Genomic DNA, 20,568 nt, shown 5'->3' with positions numbered 1-20,568 from the left:
GTAGATTTTTTTTATTCCCTCCCTCCCAACAGACTCATTGTGTAACCAGTGATAATCTTGACCTGCTGATTTTGCCTCTATTTCCCAAATGCTGAAATTACACGAGTGAGACACTGTCTCAGGCTAGATGGATTTTCTGAATGATTATGTGCCAGATATAGTTAGCTTTATATGACACTATCAGATTGTTTTCCAGAATAGTTGGGCCACTTTTATTCCTTTGAGCAGTCTTTACTAGTTCAGTTATTCTGAACTTTAATCTTTAGTTTTTGATATTTAGTTTTAGCCATTCTATTGTTTGTAGTTTCTCGTTATATTTTTTTCTCTCTCATCCCGACTGCAATTTCCTCTGCTTCCTTTCTTCCCAGTCCTGTCCCCTCCCCTCCCAATCCACTTTTCCATTTCCCTTCAGAAAAGGGCAGACCTCCTAGGGATATCAACCAAACATGGCCTATCAATTGCAATGGCACCTCCGCTCTTATTAAAGCTGGATGAAGCTACCCAGTGAGGGAGAAAGGGTCCCAAAAGCAGGCAGAAGAGTCAGAGAGATCCCCTGCTCCCACTGTTAGGGGGTCCCACAAGGAAATGAAGTCAGCCGACCATAATGTATATGTGGAGGGCTTAGGTCAGACCCATACAGGCTCCCTGACTGTTGGTTGAGGGCCCAAGTTAGTTAATTCTGTCTCACTATGATTTAAAACAGCATTTTCTTGTTAAGTGTCTTTCATATGCTCGTGGCTATTTGTTTATTTTATTTTATTTTACAACAGAGTTTTATGTAGCTCAGACTAGCCTTGAACTTGTTATGTAGCTGATGATAATCTTGAATTTCTGCTCCTGCTTTTACTTCCCAAGCGCTGGGATTATAGGTATGCAGCACTATACCTCCATGCTGCTAGGGCTTTGTGCTAACTAGGCAAGTACTCTTTGTCAGCTGAGCTAGATCTTTAGCCTCTGTGTGTCTCTAGAGAAGTGTCGTTATGAATCTTTTACCCATTTAAAAATAAACTTGCCTTATTATTGAATTATAAAATTTACATATTCTGAATAGATATTATTTATCAGAAATGCATTGTCCCTCCACTCTCATGATTTACCCAAATTTTGTTATATTTTTATTTTTGTGTGTGTGTGGGGGGGCGGGCTTATACGGTGGTGATTGAATGGAGATCAGAGAATAACTTGTAGGAATTGGTTGACTTTCTACATGTGGACCTGGGGACTGACCTAAAGTGTCAGGCTTGGAGGCAGTACCTTTACCTACTGAGCTATCTCATTGACCCAAGATGAATTTTTTCTCCCCAAGTAGAAATCCACGTATATTGGCGCTTTTTGCTAAAGACTAGTTGAGCATTCCTGAACTTAACATTGTGTTCTGTCATTCTCCAACTCTTTCCTTAAATTCAGTTCTGCACGATCTTGTTTGTTTTAATTTTGTAATAATCCTTAAAATTAAATAGTACAAAATTTTCAACTTTATTTTATTTTCCCTTAAGCTTGTTTTGACTGTTATAATGATTTTTTTTTGAACTCTGGCACAAAATTGGGTTACCTTCAGAGCTTGGCTTATTTTTGTCTTTATCTCACTTTTTTAAAAATTGAAAAAAAATGTCTTTGGAACCATGTTTTATTTAGCCAAGCTGACCTTAAACTGATACTTCTAAATTTCTGATCTTTTGCGTCTGCCTCTTGATGTATTAGATTAGAACACCCCCCCCCCCCCCACCACACACACACAACCTCCTTCCCCATCAGATGTTATTGGTGCTGGGGATTTAAACTCAGGGCTCCATGAATGACAGCTGAGCTGCCCCTCTAGTCCTTTATCTCAGCTACACTAAAAGTATATTTTCAAATAGCCCAGTGCACCAAAATGCTGTTTGCTGGACAGATGACTGCTGTTTAACCTGACAGTGGTTCCTTCTACTTTCTCATACTTTGCTAGTTGAGCTGTGACTCTGGTTATGTTCATTTGATACTTTATTGAGTTGTTTTGAATTTAAGAGCAGTTGAACAGAAAATGTCTTTTTTTTTAAAGTCAGTCATTAGGCTTTTTCAAATTACCTAATGATTAAGTAAAACTTTGTACTTAGTATTTCAGTTTTCTTGTGAGATGTGTAGGTACAGTATCTTCCCTCCCCTTTTGAAATATTGAGTCTTGCTTTTGTATCTCAGGCCAGCTTGGAACTATATACCCTAGGCAGGCCTTGAACTCATGGTAATTTTCCTACCTCTGCCTCTCTAATGTTAAGATTACAGGAATGAGCCATCGTACCTGGCAAACATTGATGTTTCTGTGTTTTGTTTTATTTTGTTAGCCCTTTATAGTCTTTCTAGAAATTTACTAAGTTGTGGAATTTGCATATCGTGTCTTTGAAGCTTATTAGCAAACTTTATTATCTAAGCTGGATTTAGCAAGTCTTGTGTTCTTAAAAGCAAGTCAATATTTTATATGGGAAGTTGTATGAATGATTTTGGAAACAAAACATGAACATTTCCATTTTATGTCTTTCCATATCCAGAGGATGCCAGCCCCCATCAGATTGCGGGAGCTGATCCGGACCATCCGGACAGCCCGGACCCAAGCTGAGGAACGAGAGATGATCCAGAAAGAATGTGCTGCAATCCGGTCATCATTTAGAGAAGAAGACAATACATACCGGTGTCGGAATGTGGCAAAATTACTGTATATGCACATGCTGGGCTACCCTGCTCACTTTGGACAGGTAGGCTGAGGGGAGACCACATCTAGCAAGGCCACTTATTATTTGAATGACAACGAGTTAGGGGATCACACCTTTCCTGACAGGGAGATGCCTGTAATTGCAGTCTGATCATTGTGGCACCAAGGATAGGATGGCGAGAGCAATTGTGTACCTGGAAAGGCACGCTATTCCCTCATTTGTCCTTCCCACTGTAATTCTTTATGTGGATCAGAGACTTTTTTTTAATGGTGGCCCCAGCTTAAATATTTACTGGATTAACTAGAGGGCTAATTGTTCTGGCAGAGGACCTGGGCTATAATAAATATTTAATTAGTGTTTGCTGAATGTTTCCTTAGTTAACTTTCCTTGTGCATGATGTATGGGAAAATGCCATGACAGATGCTTTTAAGTTAAAGATATTAAGTGGATGCCAGATACTTGAATTTTGTTTTGTCCTGATTTCCTCAGGCCTTAGTTGCTGCCACTTTTGTGCAACTCATTCTGCCTGCTGATTCTCTTTCTGACACAAATGTATGTTCTTTGCTTTCTCCAGTCTGTGCATTGAGGGTAATAGTTTTAGCTACAGGTATTTTTTTCTTTTGATGCTTAGACTTGATAGGGGGCTTAGGATTTAGTCACAGAAGATGTATGAGTTGTTTTAAAATTTCTTAAACTTTTTTTTTCAGTCTTAAATTCTATTTTACTTAAGAGTCAGTGCTACCTAGTTTTTTTAAAGGAATGGACTGCAAAATTGAAAGACTGGTGCAACACTAGGGAAGAAAAGTATTCGCATAGCCTGTCTCAGATAATGTGATACACCTGTCATGTCTGGAGAACAGTAGTCAGCCTATCTGTTTAGCTCAGTGGCTTGAGTGGAAGGAAACCTCTTGCCAACTTAGAACAAAGTACTCAGATCAGGTTTTATCAGACTTCTGTCAGTTTGTGTTCTGCTTACGTTGGGGGCTGTAAGTAGGGTCAGTGGCTTTAGAAATACGCGATTGGGGCATGGGAGAACATTAGTTGCTTTGAGAAAAACTGCGGTTTTACTGTAAGAAGAAAGGAGACTGGGTTAGAAGAAAGGGAGCAGCAAAAGTAGTGGCTGCCTCCTGTGGATGTATTCATTCATTATTTGATTTCCTTAGGAGTAGTCATAAATAGCATTATTTTTCACATCTGTTGTTTACAGTTTTCTTAAAAAATATAACCAGTGCCTCCTTTGATACAGATTTTATATTTTATTCTTACAGAATTAATGGAGTCAGAGCCTAAAGATGCTAATATTTCAAGGTATAGGCTACATTAAATTTGATTCAAATGATTACTATGTACTGCATGGCATGATACAAAACATGGACATCCATATAGTCTTGTTTGATTTTCATTTGAAACATTAGGTCAGATTTATAGAAGTCTGATATTATAAATTGAGCTTAAAAAAAGCAAAGGATAAGACTCAGAATCCCTCCATTTGGAGATGTCCACTGTTAACATCTTGTGAACAGCACATTTATATATCCTCAAGAGAGTTCTTAACTCTTGAATTTAAAATCAAAGTAGATTTAAGGTGTTGGAGATTTTATTTTGAAAAAGATACTTGTGTATGTACATGTATACACATACACACACACAAAGTTAAGTTTCATTTCTATAACATGATTAAATAAAATAAAATAACGTAGGCCAAGGTATAGTTTTTTAGTGGTGGAATTCTTGCCTAGTGTATGTAAAGTCCTACAATTGGTTTATAGTACCACATTAGAAGTAATTAGTTTCATGGTATTGGTGACTTTGACTTTCGGGGGATATTTTGGAACTTAATTATTTGATAAAACATTGAATTTTTAGTTGAAAAGTATGTATTTGCAAGAAAGCGATGGTAAAATTTTGGTAAAAAAATAAAGATCTTTCTGTTTGGGGCTAAGAATTATAATTTTAAGTCCATTACTCTGTTTCTTTTACTTAAACAAATTCTTTCCTTATTCATGTCTTTAATTTTCTTTATATTATGCCCATAAGAGGTTCATATCTTGATTCTCTCACTTCCTTGTATGAGTAGCAAGCGTTCTTGTTGAATTGTGTAACAACTCCCCTATGGTTGCATTTTATTTGTCAGATGGGCTGTTTATTATTTTAGTCAGGAGCTGTATGGTGGTCATTGAGCTCTTGAAATATGGCTCGTTTAACTAAGGTGACTATTAAAAGGAAAATAATTTTCTTGAGTATTGATTCAGTTATTGGACAACTTTTAAATGTTTTAAGCAATTTAAATACGTGAGTCTATCAATTGTATATTTTATGAAATTGAAATACAGTTAAAGCATTTCGTCTGAAAATGTATACAAATTGAAATGTGCTGTAAGTGTAAAGTACATACTGTATTTAGAAACTTCATACATAGAAGTGTAAAATATTTAATACTTTCTATGGTGATATGTTGAAATGATACTTTAGATAAATTGGTTAAATAAAATATATTATTAAAACTAATTTCACTTGTTTCTTTTTAATTTTTAATGCAGTGTCTAGCATGATGCTGTCAATAGAAACAAAATGTGAAGTGCCAGGCATGGTGGTGCGTGCCTATAATCCCAGCACTTGGGAGGCCAAGGCAGGAGGATTGCTGTACTTTCAAGGCTACCTTGGGCTACATAGCAAATTTTAGGCAAGCCTGGCCTACATACTAAAACCCTGTCTCAAAAATGCCAAGAAGAAAAATTTAATGAGACATAAAAAATGTAAAATTTTTAGTAGCCACTTTAATAAAAATCTCATTTAAGTTTTACAGTAAAGCCTTGAGGTAGGTTAATTGTCCTGAAGATGAATTCTTGTCCTATAGAGAGGGAGCCAGACAAAAAAATTAAATTCAGATTTTAAGTGACTTGTTTAAATTCATTCAGCTAGTAAATGCTAGACTATACTTCAATCTTTGTAACACAAAAGCTTATTCAGTTTTTGGGTTTAGTTAAATTTTATAAATAGTTATTTCCATTAAGTTTGCTTATTTTATTCTTGCCAAACCACGATGTGACCAAGAGAGTAAAAGCTTCCAGCCTTAATTTAAAAGACTAAAACAATAGTTCAAAGTCAGAGTTAGGAGGAGTGACTCAAAACAGGCCAGAGTAGCTGTTGTTGAGTCAGCCAAAGCAGGAGAGGGGTTTAACTCCATGGGTCCAATGCCAGAGTCCAGAAACAAGCCTGCAGGGGCCAGGCTGCCTAGGGTGAATTCCACCTTTCCTATTTTCCTGAGTGATTTGGAACAAGATCTTTGACTTCTCTCCCTTTTCTTCACTCTCTTACTCCTTCCTCTTTATCCTGTTTTGTCTCCTCCATCTTTTTCCTTTTAAGATCTTTGACTTTTGTGTGTCAGTGTCCTCATCTGTAAAATGGAGACAATCCTAACCCTTCCTAGGGCTATTATGAAGAGTAAGTTAATGAATGTTAGACATTTGTGTTTTGTTCATAAAACATTACCTATTTTATCATTTCCTGCAGGAGAGGAAACAGCTTTTGGAAATAATGTATTCTATGAGATTGTCTTTCGTAGGTCTTTTATCATCAGGGTTCCTGTCAGTAACAGTACCCTTAATGTTTTATACCAGAAATAATAAAACATTTCCATAGGTGTATAATCTTTCACTTGTGTGGTTAGGCTCAATTGTAAAATAGTTTCCTATTTTATATTAATTTGTGTGTGTGTGTGTGTGTGTGTGTACATATCCCACAGTGCACATATGACAGTAAGATGACAACTTGCAGGGATTGCCTCTCTCCCTCCTCCATGTGGATCTCAGGAATAGAACTCAGGTCTGTAGGGCTGGTGACAATGCCATCTTGTTGACCACAAGTTGAGTATCTAAAGTGTATTTTAGAAGTACAAAATTTGTTCCAGGACCAAATTTTTCTACAGTTCTGTTTTGGAAAATTGTTTTTTTAAAAATATTTATTTATTATGTATACAATATTCTGTCTGTGTGTCTGCCTGCAGGCCAGAAGAGGGCACCAGACACCATTACAGATGGTTGTGAGCCACCATGTGGTTGCCGGGAATTGAACTCAGGAGAGCAGACAATGCTTTTAACCACTGAGCCATCTCTCCAGCCCCTGGAAAATTGTTTTGAATTTACTGCAAATACATAAAAATGAAGGAACTTCACATAGAAATGTGGTCTTCTACTATAGCTTAGAAAAATCAGAAGCTTTGGCAACACTAGATGCATGTTCCCAGGTGGTAGTCAGAGGACTGGGCAGTGTTCTCTGTGTCTCCCTATATTCAGCCTATGTGCTCTGTCTGGGTTCCTGTGTGTGAGGCATCCCTCTGTCAATGTAGCACCACTGTCCACTCCTTCATAATCCCTGAAACACAGTGCTTGCCATGAAGGCTCACGTGTTTTAAGAGACATTTATCTGCAGGTTCTCTAAAGCTTCTATTCTTAACAAACATCATCCTTAAAGATTTATGTATCTATCTGTGCATACGTGTGCACATACATGGTTTGTTCTTTAATTTTTTAACAGTTGTCATAAGGATTTTTTTAAACAACTCAGTTTTTATTTGAGATTTGCTTATTTTTGGTATATGTTTATGGATATCTTACCTGCCTGTATATCTATGTACCATGTGCATGCAGTGTCTGACCAAGCCAGAAGAGGGTGTCAGATACTTTAGAACTGGAGTCATAACTGGTTGTTAGCTGCTTTGTTGGTCCCAGGTCCTCTGGAAGAGCATTCAGTGCTCTTAATTGTTGAATTTCTCCACCCCCCCCCAGAAATATAGTTTTTATATATTTTTTTGCCTAGCAACATTATTGAACTTAGAGTTGCTCTCTATGTCATTAGTACTATTGTTTGAGAACAAAGGCAATTAATTCTTTTTCCTTTATCATTCTCAACACTTTATCTACTTACTCTACTGTGTGGGTACTGCATATTACAAAGAGACAGTATTTAATCCCAGCACTTGGGAGGCAGAGGCAGGAGGATCTCTGTGAGTTGGTGGCCAGTGAGCTCCATACTAACCAGGACAACATGGAGAGACACTGTTTTACACAAAGTGTGGGGGGTGGAACCAGTGTTAGCAAGCATCCTTATTAAAAATCTTAAACCACATATTATGACTAAATATGGTGACTGTCATTGACTTTAGGTAGTTATCCTTTATCATGTGAAGACCTTTGATATTTAATCTCATAAAATGCCCTTTCACTGTGTGCTGAAATAATCATGGTTTTCTCTTTTAACCAGTTAGTGATTTTTATTAATAGCTACTCTATATTTTTCTTTGTAGTTTTTTCATTTTCATTGCAGATTGACCTCACCAGTATTTGAACACATATACTAGCTTATTTTGTATTGTCCCTTAACATGTCCTAATAAAGAGGAACTGAACAAGTAGCTCAGGTGGGAGGGTATTTACCTAGATAAATGAAGTCTTGGGTGATGATGCATACCTGTAATTCCAACACTCTGGAGGTAGAGGCAAGAGGATCAGAACTTAAAAGTCATGCTAGGCTATACAGAGTTTGAGACCAGTCTGGAATATAGGGGACTTATATGAAAAAAAAGAAGAAAAAGAAATAAAAGCCCTAAGAACAGTGATTGGACCATTAAAAGACCCAGATGGTGATATCCAAATGCTATTTCATTTTTAAAGAGCCTAGGCCTATTAGAATGATGACAGGTCCTAAATGCATGTTAAGAAATGTGTAAAGCAAGTTAGAACCATTATTAGTCTGTGTCAGGGACCAGAAAGATGAGCTACAGAGGTTGTTAATAGAGATTTCAGTAGTTATTGGAAGAGGCTGTCACACTCCTAACTCCAATAACTGAGTGCTGAAGTTAATAGTATAATTGATTAAAAAAGATAAGTCCTTCCCCAGTCCAGCATGTGGGTGTTGAATCCAGATTCTAGAGCTTGCTAAATGTGTGACCAACCATAGAAGTTCATCTTCAGCATCAAGCAAGTTAGCACCCATGAAAGCAAGCTAATATTTAAATAAAGTTGGTCATACTTAAAAGAGACTACAGAGTTAACTCATTTTGAAACTGATCAATAGAAGGAAAGAAACATTTATCTTTGTTTTTCGTTCCAATGTTTCTTCTGAAAGAATTGTTGGTAATCTGATGATCTATATAGAGAAGTTGCTTCTTAGAAATTTTGGTTAGCTGATAAGAGGGGATTGTAAGGGAATTAGACTATTGCATCTTGCAGCACCTGGTGATCTGAATTACTGCTGATGTCTGAGGAAGGAAAATGATAGAGTGCCCCCTGATGAAAGTGAATATTGCTACCTTAGGGTGGTACATAATTGCAAGATCAAATCAAAACAAACCTCTCTGAAAACCCCACATCTGATCAAGCTTTTTAATGTATATAGTGGAAAGTAGTTCTTGCCCATTATGCAGAGACAGCATAACTGTCTTCATTGCAGCATTGTTTTTCCTAGTAAAACATTGGGGAAAACCTATTTGTTTAAAAAAAAAAACAGCAGGTAAATTTATATTCACAAGTAGGTGGCACAGATAGAGGTGTATGATACTATAAATGTGAATTAGAGTTTGTATTGATGGGGAGTAAGATCAGGTATATGATGTATTTTTGTAATGTTTAAAGAACCCAAAGCAGTTTTTCTACATGTATAGTTGGGACACTAGTTCTGGATGGTTGGTTACTTCTGAAATGGAGAGGAAGCAAAAGGCTCTGAGGCTTACTTAACAAGCAGAGGCTTCAGTTGAAATTATGATATTTAAGAAAGAAAAAAAAATAAGCCAGGTCTTGTGGTGCAGACCCGTGATCTAGCTACGTAAGCAGGATTGCAAGTGCAAAGCCAGCCTGGGCATCTGGTCTTAAAAATGGCTGAAGCCATAGCTCATGCCACATGCCTTGAGTTCTGTTCAAATGGCACAAGTTCATAATTTCAGCATCTGGAAGGTGGAGGCAGGATCAAAAAGTTTAAAGTCATTTCTTAATTATGTTGTGATTTTGAGGCCAGCCTAGACTACATGAGATACTCTCCTGAAAACAACAAAACAAAAAAAATCTGAGGCTTATTGACAGAGTGATAAAGTGTTAGCCTAGCATGCATAGGGCTCTAAATTGTCAGGTTATATCACCCAGCCCCCACATTAAGTGGTGCAAAATGTTGATTGATAAAGGTAGTTGGTGTATCAGCTAGTGTTAGAGTTTTTATGTATTTTCGAATAAAATATTTTATAGGTATTTTTTTTAGGAGAAGTGATTCGTAATATGAATGTCAGGTTTTAGAGATTTTTTTTTCTCAGACAGAGAAAACAGGTTTCTCTTCTGTAAAGGTGTTGCTAGGCTACATAGTGGTAATTGTAACAAGCTTGTTTTTTGAAAGTGTGTGTGTTAACTAGGGTGTAATTTTTTTTAATGGTAAAATAAAACAAATAGACATAAAGCTCTATTGTTAAAATTTCAAGCAAATGCATGTGTGCTCCTGACTTCCTGTAAGTTTCTTCTAAAAGCTAACAGATTGGAGCACCTTTTTTCCATGGACAGCCATATTAAACACCGATATAATGGGACATTGGTATTTGCTTCAGAAAAGTGTGACAAAACCAGAAACCTGTTGGGTGCTCCTTTCTTTTTGGTATGTATGTGCTGGTGCACATGGCCTTGTGGTCTCATGTGGAGGCTAGAGGTTGATGTAGGTTATCTCCTCAGTTGCTTTTTTAGTTCACTTTTTGAGAACAGATCTTTTTCATAAACCTGGAGCTCACAGTTTGAGCCAGAATGGCTGAGTAGTACATGCTTGGGATCAGCTCTTGTGCCCTTGGCCTAGTCTTCCTCCATCCCTATTTCTGGGATTACAGATACATGCTGCTAAGCCTGACTTTTTAAAGATTTACACATCCACACACCCGCCACCATTTGTTCATGTGTGTGTGTGTTCACATGTACTCCATGACTTGTATGTGGAGATCATAGTTCATTTTGTGGAACGTTCTTTCCACCATGTAAGTCCCAGGAATTGCACTCATCTTGTCAGGCTTGGTGGTAAGCTCATTAAAAATTATTTTACTTTATGTGTATCAGTGTTTTACCCACATGCTTGTTTCCTTTTATGTTCATACTTCCTGGATAGCCTGGAACTGGAGTTACTGATGGTTGTGAGCCACCAAGTGAGTGTTGGGAATTGAACCCAGGTCCTCTACAAGAGCAGCCAGTGCTCTTAACTACAAAGCTATCTCTCCAACTCCCAAACCTGATTTTTTACATAAAGGTTGGGGATCCTCATACTTACACAGCGAACACTTTACCCAATGAGTCTTCTCCTCAGACCTAAAGTTCTTATAAAAATTTATGGCCAAGCGGTAGTTGCACGCATCTTTAGTCCCAGCACTCAGGAGGCAGAGAGGCAGGTGGGTCTCTTTGAATTTGAGTCCAACCTGGTCTACAGAGGTAGTTACTTGGAGAAACCCTGTCTCCAAAATAATAATAATAATAATAATAATAATAATAATAATAATAATAATAATAATAATAATAATTTTGTTTTGGTTTGAAGTTTTCTTTTAAAAAGGAATATTAAAAGTCATCTAGAATAGTCTCTACTTAAAGTCTACTCTATCACAATTTCCTTCAAGTAGCCAGCCATGCTGGTACATAGCTATAGTTAGAGCACTTGGAAGATGGAGGCAGGAGGGTCGAAGACTTTAGGGTCATCCTTGAGGTACACAGGAAGCTGTAGTTGAAGGCCAGCCTGGAATACAAGAATTCCTGTCCCAAAAAGCTGTAAAGCCAAAAATAATTTCCTAGAACTGTCTTATACTTTGAAAAGTATAATTGCCTGCCAGTTCTCACCAGTCCATCATAAGAATCGTTCCTAAGCCTCTGTGCTTATTCCGAAGAGGACTGATAGCTTCAAGTCTCTTAGACTTGCTGCTAATGGCTGACTCAAATGCATCTGCTGAGGACGATTCTGAGGCTGTTTCAAAGATCAGCTACAGAGAATTAATGATTCCCTGGAAGGCAGTGATGGGAAACCCATGCCTGCCCCTAAGTGGAATTAGGGTAAAAGTGGTCCAGCTCCTAATTTGGACTGATTTCTTTCTAATCCAGTATGTGTTTTGTAAGGAAATAGGAGCCTCTCTCGGATCATTTTCCCCACCAGAATTGGGTACCCTTGTTTTCATAGTATTCTATGTGTAACGACTGTGTGTGTGTGTGTGTGTGTGTGTGTGTGTGTGTGTGTGTGTGTGTGTTTGCGATTGTGATTTTATTATATATTTCCTTTGAGGATCAGTATCTGGCACATTGGTTGCTACATTGCAGGAGTTTACTAACTTAGAGCAGGATGTGTTTAGGGATCAAGCTGGTGGTAATCATACTGTCTCAAAACAGTGTCTCCCCATTAGAAGCAAATGTTAAAAAGGAAATCAGGGAACAGGAAAGAGATCATTATCAGGCTTTGAAATTAAAGGTAGGAGAGAGGCGGAGATTCCTATGGAAAGGCAAGTATACCACAGTGCAAGTTAAATAGTGATGTTGGCAAAGGGGAATTTGATAGAACGTATAAAGTAATTACTAACAGAAAAAAGCAAAGCTTTTGTGGGGATTAGGGATTAGGAACAAACACACAGAAGCTCTTACAAGTACCTGCAGCAATTATACAGGTCTCATTATAATCAATCTTCATGAATTTCTTTTAAAAGACTGATTCACTCCCCTCTTAACTAAGCATTGCATCTTTCTAAGATTCTAGTGTCTTACTTTGTAAAGTGTTCTCATACTCAAATAAGCTTTTGTTATGCTTTGAAATATTACCATTCAGTTATATAGAAGTAATTTCCCCCTCAATTCTATTAACTTTTCTAACCACTAGCCACTTCCATTTCTGATCTAACTCTCTCTCTCTCTCTCTCTCTCTCTCTCTCTCTCCCCCCCCCCCCCATCCATCCGTCCATCCATCCGCTCCTCCCTCCCTCCCTTCCTCCCTCCCTTCCTCCCTTCCTCTTTCCCTCTATCTTTTGAGACAGGGTTTTTCTGTAGCTTTGGAGCCTGTACTGGAACTTGCTCTGTACAGGCTGGTCTCAGACTCACAGAAATCCACCTGCCTCTGCCTCCCAAGTGCTGGCATTAAAGGCATGCGCCACCACCGCCCAGCCCATTTCAGTTTTCATTAATGAATTATTCTCTCCTAGTCTATTTTTATTATTTTTCCTTGGAATAGGTAATGACAGTGTAATTGATCCTAAATTTGAAAGATGCAAAAGGATTAGGATAAAACTCTTTTTTTCTATTCTTATATTTCCATCACTTACTTGTTCCATAGGCCACTAGTGGCTCAACTTCTTAATAAACATTCTTCCAGATACATAATGTACAATGTCCATCTGCAGGTGATTGTAGCACATTGTTTGCATTGGGCACTCATCTGTCCTGAATAGCAATCCATATCAGTATATCATCATCCTTACTCAGGGACCGAAAAGATGATTCGGTGGCTATAAAACTGTTCTTGCAGAAGACCCAGGTTCAATTCCCAGCACGCACATGGTGGTTCACAACTGCCCATAACTTCAGTTCTAGAGAATCTGATGCCATCTTTTGACCTCTGTAGATCCCAGACAGAGATATGGTACAGAGATAGACACTCAGGCAAAATACTCATACAAATTAAAAAAGAATTTTTTGTTGCGTGGTGGTGCACGCCTTTAATCCCATCACTTGGGAGGCATAGTCATGTGGATCTCTGAGTTTGAGAGACCAATCTGGTCTACAGTGAGTTCCAGGATAACCAGAACTTTACAGAGAAATGCTGCCTTGCAATCAACAACAAAATACAAACATTAAAATTCTTTGGACTAGGGCATGTAGCTGCATGATAGAGTACTTACTACCTAGTTCTCAGAAGACCCTGAGATCAGTTCCCAGCAACAGAAAATATATATATATATTTTCGTTTTCCCTCCAACTTCTTTGATATGATCATAGTAGTATATTTTGCCCTATAGGCATGCTGACAGCCTGATATTGTGGAGACATTTTCTCAATTGAGGTTTCTTCTCCTCTGATGATTCTAACTTGTGTCAAATTGACATAAAACTAGTCAGTACACCGTCTTCTACCCTCTGAGGGCAACCCACATGCATGTATACATACATACGTTTGCATTTAGACACATGCATAAATAAACATGAGTTTTTTTTTTAAAGTCACTTTTTGAGACAGGGTCTCTTTCTGTAACCCTCGTTATCCCGGAGCTCACTTTATAGACCAGGATAGCCTGGAACTCAGAGATCTGCTCACTTCTGCTTCCCGAGTGCTTGTATTAAAGGCGTGTACCACCATTCTCTGTATAAAAAGAAATCTTAAAAGTAACATCTCCTTCTATGCCAGGCTCTTCACATCCAAAGATGGCTTTGCTTTCAACCACAAAATTGGATGTGAATAAAAATAATCCTTGTCCTTAAAAAATATATCAAAAAAGTATCTCTGCATGGTGGAGATTTACAAGTGTCTTTAATCTTTTATTGAAGCTTCTTTTATAAACCATATAGCTCATGCTTTTCAGGTATACAGTTCAATATCTTATAACTTAATTTAATTTGCATTTGTTTTATAAGGTTAACTGCATTTATTTGAACTGTTTTTGTTTCCTATGAGTTGTCTGGCCTAATCTTTTTTCATTTTAATATTAGGTTTTCAGTGTTTTTCCACAATCATTTGGTAGGATGGATGCCTTATGAATATGAAATGAGTTGCAAATATCTTTTCCAAGGGGCATTTGTCTTTTGAATTTGGCCATGTAGTTTGGTATAAAAGTCAGTTTCTTTTTAAGATTGTCTGGGATATGAATATAGTGAGACTAGGGTTGGGCAGCTAGCTCAGTCAGTACGGTGCTTGTGCAGCCATCATGGAGAACCCGCGTTTGGTCTGTAGAAGCAAGTAGAAAAAGCTGGGTGTCATAGTATGCCCTTGCCATCTCAGGGCTGGGATGCAAGACAGGAGACTCCTTGGGACTCACTGGCCAGTTAACCTACCCCAAGGCCAGTGACAGACCCTGCCTCAAAAATAAAATAAAATAAAAAAAAAATAAGGTGAGTGCTGGCAAGATGGCTTAGTAATTGAGAGTGCTTATTGTGTAACCATGAGGACCTGTGTTCAAGTCCCAGCACCTACTTAACAAGCTGGGTGTGGTCTCATGAATACCAGTAACTCCAGCTCTGGGGTGGTGTGAATGGTGGCAGCTCACAGAAAACAAAAATAGCTCAAACAAATGAAGTTCACCTTTATGATTTCCAAAATATATCTCAATAAAGAAAGAAATGGTGACTTGTGTGACTGTCTTAAAACACATTCCTAATATGCGCGATGCCTTAAAGAGTGTGACCTGCTCACTAGATAATTTAAATAAAATGCTTATTTGTGTAGTATGTGGAGCTGACCATGAGCAAGGTTCAGTAATGATAATGGAGACTTCTGTGATATCTGAATCTTGGCATTTTCTTGACAAAATTGTTGTAGAATTATTCAATGGAATGTTTGAAAAATAAGCTTAAAGTAGGATTTGTGATATAGTGTGTTTGAGAGGTTGTATGTCATATAGCCCAGGATGGCCTCAGACTTGCTGTGTAGCTGGGCTTGATCTTGAATTGACCCTTCTGCCTTCATCTCTGCCATGCCCAGACTACAGGCCTGCCCTACTAAGCGTGCTTCAAAGGGAAGCTTTGCTAACATTTCAGCTTCTGATTGTTTCCTTCACCAGCAGGGCCCTTTCTGTACTCATTGACGTCAACTTCTATTCAGAAATTGTTTTTAAATTTTGAATAGAATATGTTGCAGGAAGGGCAGGGCTGCTACCTCCCTCTTCACTCTCGTGCCCCAACCCCCTTACAGAAAATTTGCTTTCTCCTTTGATCCTGGTCTTGGGATCTTAGCATTGTAATTGTAGTCAGTCACCTAACTTGAGGTGCTTTTGTAATTAAAAGGTATCTTAAAAGAATAATTAAAAATAGCCTCAAAGAGTTCTGTTTGTAGAAATGTTTTACTTCCTTTCATTTCACTTGGGCCCATTAATAAGATGAATTCATAATGGAAAGTAGTCTCAAGTGACCTCCTATGTACACAGGTTTCTTGTTGGAAGCCCTTCCGAAGATGTATAATTCTAAAGGAGAGTGTAGTTTATAATTTAAAAGCCTCTCTTGGAGATTTTGATTTGTGGATGTCCTTTGAAAAACACTAGGCCAGAGGGAATGTTTGACTTTTTTTTGGGGGGGGGTCCAGATGAAACCTGAAAGTATATCTGAGTAGTTGTGACGTTCAGGAAAGGCCCAGTTTCACTTATAAAGGCTCTTAGCCCTGAAGAGTTTAGTTAAGGGTAGTTGTCTTTTATTGTTTTGTGACCCTAGGACATCACACACACTAGACAAGTGCTTTTCCAATAATTACCCGAAGTAAAAAAATATAGAAGACATTTTAGATTAGTATCACTATGGCGTTTTGCTCTGGAGACTTTATTTGCTTTCTGCATTTGATTCCTTGGTTCAAACCAAATGTAGTGCTTTCAATGTTATATCAAAATTCTTGGATTCATTGTATATTTTGATTTTTAAGATACTATTGAGTGCTTTATTTTCAGTCGTTAAGTGTTCTGATTATTAAAATAGGAACCAAATCTTTGAAAAAGATTTATTGTTTTATATGTATGTATGTGTGCAAATGCCTGAGGAGAGTTGGGAGGTATAGGCAGCCGTGACCTACCTGATAATGGTCTTGTGAACCCAACCCAGGTCCTCTGCAAGAGCTCTTAATCTCTGAGCCACACAAATTCAAACTCCAGTCCCTATGAATTGTGAATTAAAATTAAAAACAATGCTTTTCCTTCTCTGTTCACCCCTCTTTTTTTCTTTTTTGTTCTACTTTTCTTCTTTTTTCTTTTACTTTCTTTCTTTCTTTCTTTCTTTCTTTCTTTCTTTTCTTTCTTTCTTTTTTTTTTGTAGTTGGAGTGCCTCAAGCTAATCGCCTCACAAAAATTCACAGACAAACGCATTGGGTATTTAGGAGCAATGCTGTTATTAGATGAAAGACAAGATGTGCATCTTCTCATGACCAATTGTATCAAGAAGTAAGTCTTACCTTTTCCTTCCCCCATAACAACTGTTTTACTCTTTTAAGGATTTCTTATGAGAATAAGAATGTCTATTCATTGATTTTTATATTTACTGTTCAGAATATATTTGAGCATCTCTTAATTGTAGCTAATATTGTAAAGATACTAAACAAAAGAAAATGAAAGCATTGCTGTATCTATTTGGACATAATACACAATTAGCAATTAAATAAGCATTTGGATATTTTTAGAAAAGAGAAGAAAGTACTAGTGAAATCTAGATTTTCATATTTCTTATTTCTAGGATGTTAGATACCATGAATAATGAAATTTTAACTTCATTAAAAATTTCTATTCTACAGTCTGAGTAAGGGACTGAAATTTTAGTAGTGTGGGATTGTACTCATCCTATGTAAAATATTAGATTTACTTTATTATTATGTGTATTTATGATATGTGTATGTGAGGGGAGAGTGGTCATTGAGGTGTGTGTGTAAGTCAAAGGACAGCTTTTGGAGTTGGTTCTCTCCTTTTACCTTTACATGAGTTTCAGGGACTGAACTCCTCAGGTCCCCAGGCTTGTATGGTAAGTGCTCTACCCATTTTTGAGCCATCTCCCCAGCCCTGAAAATATTTTTTTGAGACAGTATTGCTGTGTGTGCCTTAAACTAATCTGGAACTCTAGCTCCTCTTACCTCTACAGTGTTAGGAATAGAAGTGTAGTTGTGTGAAGCTTGACTTGGTCCCTGGAACTTGGTACACAGCGTCTTTTGAAGTCAGTACTTCTTCACTGATGCAGTGTACTTCTATTTCTTTACCTTGTGTAATGACCAAGGAAGACCTGTGTGGACAGATGAGAGGATCCAGTAGGAAGTTAGCTGTTTTCTCCATACCCTCTTAGAATATTCTGTGAGGTGGGTACAGTGGTACTTGCCTGTAATCGTACACTTGCAAGATTCTGTCAGGTGATCTCAGGTTCAAGCTTGGGCTTTGGTGAGATAATACCAACAAACAAATAAAAAAAAAAAAGAGAGAAAATCTGTTAGAAAGTTACAAAAATTCTTCAAGCCTTAAATGGTCAGAAGTACCTTTTTGTTTTGATTTTATCAATGAACTTAATATTTAAAATTTTCTTTTGTTTGTAATATTTTTATATTTGACGTAAAGTAGAAAGGAGATAGGCATTGGGGGTATAGATGACTGTCTTTATAGATATTTAAATTGTATTTTCCTTTCCATTAGAACCGATCTACTTTAAAGTTTTTCAGCATAATAGAATAGTTAAAAATGAGAATTGCATTGTGAAGTGTAGCATTCAAATGCAGTCTGTAAACTTAATTTTGGGAAGGATTGTTTTTCTTTGGGGGGTGTCCATGAAATATGAGTAGTGAACATACCAAGTTGGTTAATTATTCAGCTTTATTGCACACCTGCCTACAAACCAGGTGCTGTTGTAAGCACCAGGGTAGAGAGTAGAAAAACATGAACAGTAGCTCTTAGTGATATGAGAATACATCCTTAAAGGGTCATCATTGTTGTCTTCCACATTTGCTGTAAACAAGGCTGTTAGGCAGTTTTTCTCCTTTGGTTCTTTCATGGTCTGTTGCTCTGTTACTTAACCTTTCAGTCATGTGCAGATAAGCTGGCAGTTCTGCCCAGCAGCAAGACTTGTTAGAGTTAATACCAAACCAGAGCATTGACTTGTAGCTTGGTAGAAGTTGAAAACTGAGGCACATCGATAAAGAAGAAATCTTTGTATCTTTTTTATTTTGAAATAAAATATTTTCTGGGTGTGGTATCACACACCGTTAGAGTCAGATAGATCACTGAGTTTGAGGCCAACCTGATCTACATAGTGAGACCCTGTTTCAAAATAAAACAATCAATCTCCCCCACCCCAAAGGTGCTCCTTTATAAATGCTAGACCGCCTCAAATTCTCTATGTCCAGGCTAGATTTGAACTTAAGATTCTCCTGCCTCAGATTCCTGGCTGCTGATGTTACAGGTTGTGACACCATTCCCAGCTTGTGTTAGGCCAAATCTCAGGTGAGTTCAGGAGAGGATGTTTTCAGATAATTGAGAATTAATGAGCATTTCATTTTAAGCATGACATTATTCATATCTCCCTTGTTTGTTCGTCTGCTAGCATGTGTGTGTGTGTTCAATGTGTGGGTTCATGTGTATTGTAAGGCTCATGGTGTAGCAACAGGTTTAATGCTTCATACTGCTTGCTGCTTTACTTATTGGTAGAGGAAAACCTAAGGTAGTTAAAGATCTTGGAGTGAAGTCTTTTAAGAAATTGAATCCAATATTTTAAGAACTTGCATTTTGAAAATATCCTTAACTATTGAAAATGAATACAAAGTCAACTACATATTTGTAGAAGCTTGGCCTGTAAGTGTTAAAAACCATAATTAATATTCAAGCTTTACTTTAATAATTTTATCTTAAATTATTAGAATTAGCATAAAAGAGCAAACTTAACTTTTAAACTTTTTTTTCTTTTTTAATTGAAAATACTGATAATAGGATCAGGCGTGGTGGTGCACTCCTTTAATCCCAGCTCGCATGAGTCAGACTCAAGTGAATCTCTGTGACTTCGAGCCAGCCTGGTCTATATAGTAAGTTCCAAGATAGCCAGAGCTATGTAATAGAGAGACCCTGTCTCAAAAAGCAAATGAAAGCAAACCGAAACTAATAATGGTCTGGGAGTTTAGCTTAGTTAGTGGTAAAGTATTTGCCGTGTGTGTGTGTGTGTGTGTGTGTTTGTGTGTGTGTGTGTGTGTGTGTATGTGTGTCTCAGTATCTCCACTTCCCCAGAGAATAATAATGAACTATTAGTTAACATAAGTAAGTTTCCTTCCATCCTCCTTTCCTCCCTCCCTCCCTTCCTCCCTCCCTCCCTCTCTCCCTCCCTCCCCCCCTTCCCCCTCCTCCCTCTGTCCCTTCCTTTCTTCTTTCCTTTTTTCTTTTTTTGTGAGACAGAGTCTCACTATGCAGCTCAGGGCTAACTTAGTATATGTTGGAATTGTAGACATGTACCTAGCTATGAGTAAAATTTTCTATGAAAATATTTCTAAAATAAACTCCTTTGTTAAGAGTGGCATTGTTTTATATTTTCCTACGCCACCCAAAGGAGGATTATTGGATCCTCATATCTTCACTCACTGTCTTGGCTGTGGCATATTGACTAACGGAGGTAGAGAGAGTCTACCAGGTATAATATGGAGAAGGGAAAGGTTTGTCAGTTGCATGGCACACAATCCCAGCTGTTCTGGAACTGAGGCCAGAGGATCACAAATTTGGGGCCTACTGGGCTACATAGTAAGTTCAAGTTTGATCTGAGCAACTTATCCAGACTCTGCTTCAAAATAAAAATAAGCTCCATGGTAGGTAGAGCTCTTGCTTATTTAGCATAAGCCTGTTACAGTCTTAGCAGCACAAAGAGTTTTCAGAGTACTAAATATTCTTTGCTACTATGCTAACATTGAACACGTGACCCTTTCTCTCTTTCTCATTTTTTTCAAGACAAGATCTCTCTGTGTATTCTTGACTGTCCTAGAAATCACTGTGTAGACCAGGCTGACCTTGATCTCAGAGATCTGCCTGCCTCTGCTTCCTGATTGCTGGGATTAAAGGCTTGTGCCACCACTGCCAAGCTAAGAAAAAATTTTGTAAGCATTTATTTGTTTTGTATGTATGTTGGGTCGAGTGTGCCAGTGCATGTGTGGGTGTTAGAGAACAACTTGGGGTGGGGGAAATTGGTTTTCTCTGCCCTATCAGTGTTG

General features: G+C 37.7%; 1 protein-coding gene across 1 annotated transcript in view; it reads left to right on the top strand.

Moving 5' to 3' along the window:
* The window catches only part of Ap1g1 (adaptor related protein complex 1 subunit gamma 1), an 84,133-nt gene that overhangs the window by 23,331 nt on the left and 40,234 nt on the right, over positions 1-20,568 (top strand). The window contains exons 2-3 of the mRNA XM_087900381.1: positions 2,523-2,726; positions 16,671-16,795. Of these exons, the coding sequence (XP_087756507.1) occupies positions 2,526-2,726; positions 16,671-16,795 (326 nt within the window). The 5' untranslated portion in view covers positions 2,523-2,525. The remainder of the gene's footprint in view (positions 1-2,522; positions 2,727-16,670; positions 16,796-20,568) is intronic.

The sequence above is a fragment of the Myodes glareolus genome, chromosome 22, assembly GCF_982192425.1.
Source record: "Myodes glareolus chromosome 22, mMyoGla1.1, whole genome shotgun sequence".
Lineage (NCBI taxonomy): Eukaryota > Metazoa > Chordata > Mammalia > Rodentia > Cricetidae > Myodes > Myodes glareolus.
This window is presented reverse-complemented; position numbering and strand designations above follow the sequence as displayed.